At 44.7% G+C, this 6,897-nt stretch overlaps 1 protein-coding gene across 6 annotated transcripts in view; it reads left to right on the top strand.

Moving 5' to 3' along the window:
- Positions 1–6,897, top strand: part of KIF5C (kinesin family member 5C) — a 138,089-nt gene that overhangs the window by 54,222 nt on the left and 76,970 nt on the right. For all 6 annotated transcript variants that reach the window (XR_003096326.1, XM_025215982.1, XM_025215979.1 and 3 more), the window contains 3 exons: positions 538–586; positions 973–1,028; positions 5,329–5,416. Coding sequence is in view for 5 of the 6 variants with exons in the window: in XM_025215982.1 (XP_025071767.1) it covers positions 538–586; positions 973–1,028; positions 5,329–5,416 (193 nt within the window). In the remaining variant the exon portion in view is untranslated. The remainder of the gene's footprint in view (positions 1–537; positions 587–972; positions 1,029–5,328; positions 5,417–6,897) is intronic.

Genomic DNA, 6,897 nt, shown 5'->3' on the forward strand with positions numbered 1-6,897 from the left:
CAGCCATGCTAGCGCTCATCCAATTTTTGTGTGTCATTTAAAAAGCTATAAAATCATTTAAAAATTGTATGTGGGAGCCTGGAATTAATGGACATCTTGGGTGGTTATAGACATGCTCCAGAAATGGGGGGAAGTGAGGGGGGGGGGGGGGGGGGTTAATTAAAACAGCTCCCAGATCCACTCTAATTAATTAAAGCACCCGGATCATCTCATCTATCAGCATCCCCATGCTGAAAAATGGCAGCAGAGCACTTTAACTAAAGCTTGTCAAATGCCCCTGCTGCCATTTTTCAGCACAGGGATGCTGATACACGAGATGCTGGAGTAATTAGCATGCTTCAGCAGACTCAGTTAATCGAGTGTGCTCTAACACATTGTAATTACAGTGCATCAGAGCAGCCTTGATGCTTGTGTATAGGCGCCCCTTATTTGGGTGCTTTGTCTCCTTCCATTTTCAAAGATTTGAAACTTCAGGTGAAAATGTTTTTGAATTACGAGACTGTAAATCTGAAACGATTCATATTTGTTTTGATCCAGGTTTCCTACTTTGAAATTTACTTGGACAAAATAAGGGACTTGCTTGATGGTAAGTGGCACTCATTTCTTTACCTACTGGCTTGGGGTGATACTGAGGTTGGTGAGATTGTGAGGCTTTAGTTTGTTTGCAGTTGATTCATTGCTGTCATGTTTAAGAGGTTGAATTAAATTTAAGATACATGACTGAATTTTCTGGTTTAGATTTTCTATGCTTTAAAGTTATATGAATGTATGGAATTTTCTTATGGTATTAGGGGAGACATTTAAAGTTATATCAGCTATTAAATTCAGTTAACTGAAGAATGGGAAAGACCCCGCTTACTGTTAAATTTTGTAATTGAGTTAGAGTCTGTTCAAATTATTCCAGGGGCATTTGCACAACTGATACGAGCATTTTACTGATAACAATTCTAATGCATGCAATTTCTCTTCTAGTGTCAAAGACAAATCTGGCTGTACATGAAGATAAAAACAGAGTTCCATATGTAAAGGTATAAGGAAAAATTTTGGGATATTTTGGTTCAGGTCTTCCCCTTACATTCTTAAACCAGCTTCTGCTTTTACAAATATGTATTTCCTTAACTTATATTCAGTGTGTGTGAGGGATTGGATTAGACAAAGTCATGAAGAACAGTCCACTGGGACCTATTAAATAAATATAAACCACTAATGGTTGATGTCAGGGAAGATGTGACTGGTGGTGGACTACTGTAGACATTAGCTCTGTGTGAATAGGGAAGTATTCAATTTGGATTTGGCTGTTTCAGAGGACAGTGATTCAAATCAGAGATTTGGATCACTGTCCTGAATAGATTCATTTGAATCAACTTCGAAAGATTTGGCACTGGTTCAGAGAGATTCGGATTGGCTGGAGAGAGGCAGGCACAGCTGGGTGGCTCCTCTGGCTGTGCCTGCCTCTCTCTGGATGGGGGGAGCCATGGGAGAAGCCACCATGGCTCCCCTGCCTGGCCCCATCCTGTGCCCAGCCCCAGCCTAGTCCCAGCACTCACTGGCTGCAGCGGAGGCTGTGGGACCTCCTGGCAGAGCCCCCCCATGTAGGCCCTGCTCCCTGATTGCCCGCCTCCTGGCCCTGCCCTTGATGACCTCCCACTCAGCACCAGCAGTCCGGGAATTAACCTCCCACCAAAAAACCCTGCACTCACTGGCAGTAGCAGCGGCTGTGGGGACTCTGGGGTCATGTGGCAGAGCCCCCCTGCACATCCTCCTCTGCCTGATCTGCCCCCCTGCTCAGCTCCACCCCTGATGGCTGCCCCGTCCAGTCCCAGCCTCCTGGTAATTTAAAAACAATAAAAATAAAAGCCCCGCACTCACTGGTTCTGGCAGCAGGGATCGGGGCCTCTGGGGGCTCATGGCAGAGCCCCCCCCATGCAACGCAGTGCAGTAGGGGGCAGCGGGGATCACCCCCCCTGCCTGGCACCCACGCTGCAGCTGCTCCATGGCATGGGAGCAGTGTGGCTCTGCAGGGCAGTGCACACTGTCTGGTAGCTGGGGCCGCTGGGGCTGAGGAGTGCTGGGCTCTGGCTGACAAGTGGAGCTGCCTCAGCTCTTAGACACCACTCAGCACCCTGTCGACTTGTGCTGCACCCATGCCATGTGGCAGCTGCCACACGGGTGCCAGGCAGAGGGGGGCAATCCCCACTGCCCACCACTGCCTTGTGCTGTGCAGGGGGGCTCTGCCATGAGTGCCCAGGGGCCCCAATCGCTGCTGCCAGAGCCGGTGAGTGTGGGGCTTTTTTTTTTTTTAAGTGCTGGGAGCCTTGGGCCAGGCTGGGCGGGGCATCCGTGGAGCTTCTCCCGTGGCTCCTCCAGCTGTGCCTGCCTCTGCCTCGGCCAGGGGAGCCACAGGGGCTATGCCCTGCTGCTGTTTGCCCAGTCAGCACGGGGGGGAGGGGAGGTGTGCTATGCAGGCACAGCTCGCTCCAGGCGGCAGCATAGCCTGTACTGCTGTGCATGCATGAGCACTGATGCTGCTTGCCAACCGACGTGGAGGGGTGTGAGATGCAGGTGCGGCAGTGCTGGGAGTGGGGGGCTAGGCCCTGCTGCTGCTTGCTTGTTTCTGCCCAGAGCAAGTTGTGCCTGCATCCTGCGCCCCACCTGCTCCCCTCCAGCCCCAGCCCCAATCCCTCTCTCCCCCACACCTCTTCCCTCCTTCCTCCCCCAACCCCAACAGACTTACCAGCTGGAGGCAGGTGTGTCAGCTGCCTGTTTAGCCTATGGCCGAATCTCCGAATTGGCTGAATCTTTCTCTGAAGCTTTTCTGAAATGATTCGGATGCTTCAAATCCATTTGGAGCTTTTACTTGGTCTCCTGATTCAATTCGGATTCGGAGATTTGGGCCCTGAATTGGGCCAAATTTCCTCTGAATCGAATTGGCTACCGAAGCTTTGCACAGCCCTAGTAGACATGCCATGTCCATATACTCCCTTTCTAAGGTGGGGTAGAATGGACCCTTAGCCTTATCTAGTATGGCATATCTTATGATGTTACGTTCTTATAGAAAGAGAGTTTTACGTATTTAGAATATACTTAGAATTTTGTAGATAAGTAGTGCTCAGAGTTTTGGCCCAATGGACCAAATGAGTGGTGCAGGGCTGGTCTGTGGGTTGATTTGGACAGTGCACCCCAGGATCAGGCCCATGCTTCTGGATCTATACAACACTGTCCTCATCAGCCCCATGTTATGGGTTTGGGAACCTGTGTTGCTTCCACCCAGTCCTGCTTGCTGGGATCAGGCTCTGGAGTCTAGTACTGCCTCCACCTGACCCTGCATGCCCAATCTAGCACAGAGGGCTATGTAGGGAGCCCCGTGAGCTGGATGACAAGGCACTGGAGGCCAGATTTGGCCAATTAATCAGGGGTTGAGCACTCCTGTTGTAGGCAGCTTTGAGAGAAGAAATACGTGAAGGAATTAGATGAGGCCGTTCTTATGCATTTTGGTAGCCAAGGCAGATTGGGGTTTTGGTTAAGTGGATACAGTTTTTTTTCATGATAATCCTTGTATTTAAACAGTTCCCTGAAACATTCATGAGCTTGAATCTTTTATTCTCTTTGCTTCACTTTTCCTGCTTTTTAAAAGCTTATAGTTGCAATGAAAGTTAAACACTTATATTAATATTTAATAATGAACACAAAAAAATATATATAATTCCTTATCATTACTATTCAGTGGCATAGATGCTATAATTTATTTGACTAGATAGTTTTCCAACCAAGCTAATGTTGTCATGGGGAATTTGCGTAAATTGTTGCTTTACAGCTTTTTTCTCCTCTATTTAGACTTCATATAAATAAATAGAAATTTCTGATGAAAAGGGGAAAATATTGTATGATTCTTTTCCTCCTTCTCTTTTGAGGTGGGGAGGAGCAGGCAAAATATTTTCATAGACATTACTGTATTAATGTAGAAGGAAGAACAATTTCCTCCTACCTTTTAAGTTGAGAATGAGAAAATAATTATGGCCCTGGGGACTAATATGAGTTAGTGGCTCATATGGATATTGTTTGATTCTGCAGTGTCCTGATTATATGATGAAATTTCCTTATTATAAGTATTCTGATTATATTGGCCCGTTACACCTATGGGAGAATAATTTTCTCTAAAGTTATGCCACAAAAATCTCACTGAAGTCAACAGGTATGGAATTCTGCTTCCCTTTGTGCAACTTAATGGCAGTTTTCTAGCAGTCTCAAACGGTTTTTTGCCCTACCTTTATGCTGAGGATGTGTAAAAATGCACTTATAAACTGATTATGTGTAGAAGAGCTATACATTGGTGGGATATATGGGCATGTCCTGGAAGGGGTGTGGAGAGAAGGGCACACAAGTTTTAGCACCCAAATGGTTAATGGTTATGGCACTCACCTAGGAAGCTGGAAACATTGGTTCTAAATCCCCCTTGCCCAGAGTGGGTTTGAACCTTCATTTTTCTGATTTTTCCATTATAGTGCTCAACCACCATGCCACAAGTCAGGTGGTTACATGTAAAAGTCATTGGATAAAATGGATGGAGAACTGTACAGTGAGGAGGTTTCTGCTCCCCTTTGATCTCAAGAGCTAGAGCACAAGCAAGAACCAAAGGTCATCTCCCTTTAAGGTAGTGGTCGCTGCACTGAGCAGTATGCACCCACCAGGTTGTTCATCCACCTGCCCTACAAATCTCCTTCTCATGGCTGTCAAAGGGGACAGCTTGAAAAGAGCTTAAACTGTGGCAGGCATGGTAGGTAGAGCACTGCTGGGAAGCCAAAGGGATGCTCTGGGAGAAGGCAGGACTTAGAACCAAAGTCTCCAGCTTCCTTGGCAAGAGCCCTAGCCGCTCAGCTTTTGGGGCTAGAACACGGTAAGGTTGTCCTCCTCCTCCAGTACCGAACACCTGCTTGTTAGGGGTTTCTGGTTGGCTACATTTCTGTCGCATACAGGCAGTTACATGTCCATATTTGGGCACACATACGTAGCCTGTAGCTGTCCAGCCAGCCCACTGAACATGTTTGATCCATGTGCACAGGCTTATGCATTCACACTGCAGGGGAATTAGAATTGCTACCTGCATGTAAGTGCCAAAACCACCATTTATGTACCTAGAAAGCTGCCATAGACACACAAAAAGAAACAGAATTCTACCCTAGGAGTGCAGAATTTGGCTCATTATCTTTTGGATGATCATATTAGATATTAGTGGGGGAGTTTCTTTTCATCTGTTCTGATGGATATTTTTCTTTGCATCTTTTCAGTGTGTTTTCTCAGCTTCTAAATACTGAATTCGTATGTTTCTAGGGTTGTACAGAGAGGTTTGTCTCTAGTCCTGAAGAAGTCTTGGATGTTATTGATGAAGGAAAAGCCAACCGCCATGTAGCTGTTACAAGTAAGTGATGTCCATCAAGTGGGTTTAAAACAAATTAACAACAACCTAAAAAAGCTAACCCCACCAAAACCAAAAACAACAAAACCCTCAAACTCAATAATCAACTAACACCATCAACAGACAACCCCCCCCCCCAAAAAAAAACAACCCCAAAAAAACCCACCCCCAAACCCTGACCCCATATTTGGTTTCTGAAAAGTCAGAAATAAGGTCAGAATTTACCAAACACCAAGCACAGGCTCAAATTTGAGCATGTGGTATAGGTCCATTGACTTAGATACCACACTTGATAAACATTGATTTTCTGATGGTGATCACTGAGGCCTGAGAGAGCTTTTTATATTGGCCTAATAAATTATATCTGTAGGTAGTTAAAAAGGAGATATAAAAACAAATGCACATGAAAGTACAATTTAGTGCCAAATTTGAATGGTAGAAAACTGCCATTGACTTTGGGGAAACAGATTTGGGCATTATTTCAGTGTACTTACACCAGGAATAGTAGAGTACATACAGACATTTGCTGCACCTCATCAGTGTCAGGGAGTAGGAAGAATGCAGCCCCAGGACTGGGGCAAGTTGCAGGGCTTTGGGGCTGCTCTCTGAATGTGTTCATATATTTGATAGATTGAGCTAACCCATTTTGGATCTGTGTTTGTTCAACTGCCTAGGTAAACTAAGGTAGATTAGGCCCACTATTTTTGGCCCAATTTAAACCTCTTGAAAGTCTTCACAAGATTAGCATTTAGATCAATCTAGCCATAGTTAGATCAATCTAAATGTAATGCCTGCACATACCCCTCTACTGCAAATAAACTTGGTCAGATTATGACCGTTATTAGCAGTAAGGTGAACTTTGACTTGAAAGGTATAAAAAAAAAAAAAAAAAAAAGAAGTAAAAATGGCTTTGATATAGTTTTTACAACAATGTGGAGAATATTTTTAAATAATTGATTTAGAACATGCTTAACCTGGAATCCTTGCAATATTTCTTTAAGAAGACAATAGTTAGAGTGAAGTTTTGGGGGGAAAAATGTCAAGCTAGTGTTTTGTTTTTGTTTTTTTTGGTTTTTTTTAAAGCCTCTTGTTAATTGCCTCTTATATGTGATGCTGCCTATTGCTGTGAAAACAGTTGCTGACCACATCGGTGGTGGTTTCATTTATGATATATATTTGTTTAAGAAAATGAACTGTGTCTGGATTCTGTAAAGTTAAATAGAATAAATATAGTAAGCTTTTGGTCAAATAATAGGACATTACTTAATAAAATGTAACACATTTTTCATGTAAGCCACTCCAAAGATTTATTTAAAAATCCTAGACACTCAGCAGCACAGCTCTGTGCCTGGGGCATCTGTGGGTCCTGCCATGATGATTGTGGAAGTGCAATTAAACACCATTGCAGCAATGGCTGCTTTGCTGCCTGCCCCCCCCCCCCCCCCCCCCACCACTGCTAGGAAAAACTAGTTATAAAAGGGACA

The sequence above is a fragment of the Alligator sinensis genome, unplaced genomic scaffold (genome assembly GCF_000455745.1).
Source record: "Alligator sinensis unplaced genomic scaffold, ASM45574v1 scaffold810_1, whole genome shotgun sequence".
In the NCBI taxonomy this organism is placed as follows: Eukaryota; Metazoa; Chordata; order Crocodylia; family Alligatoridae; genus Alligator; species Alligator sinensis.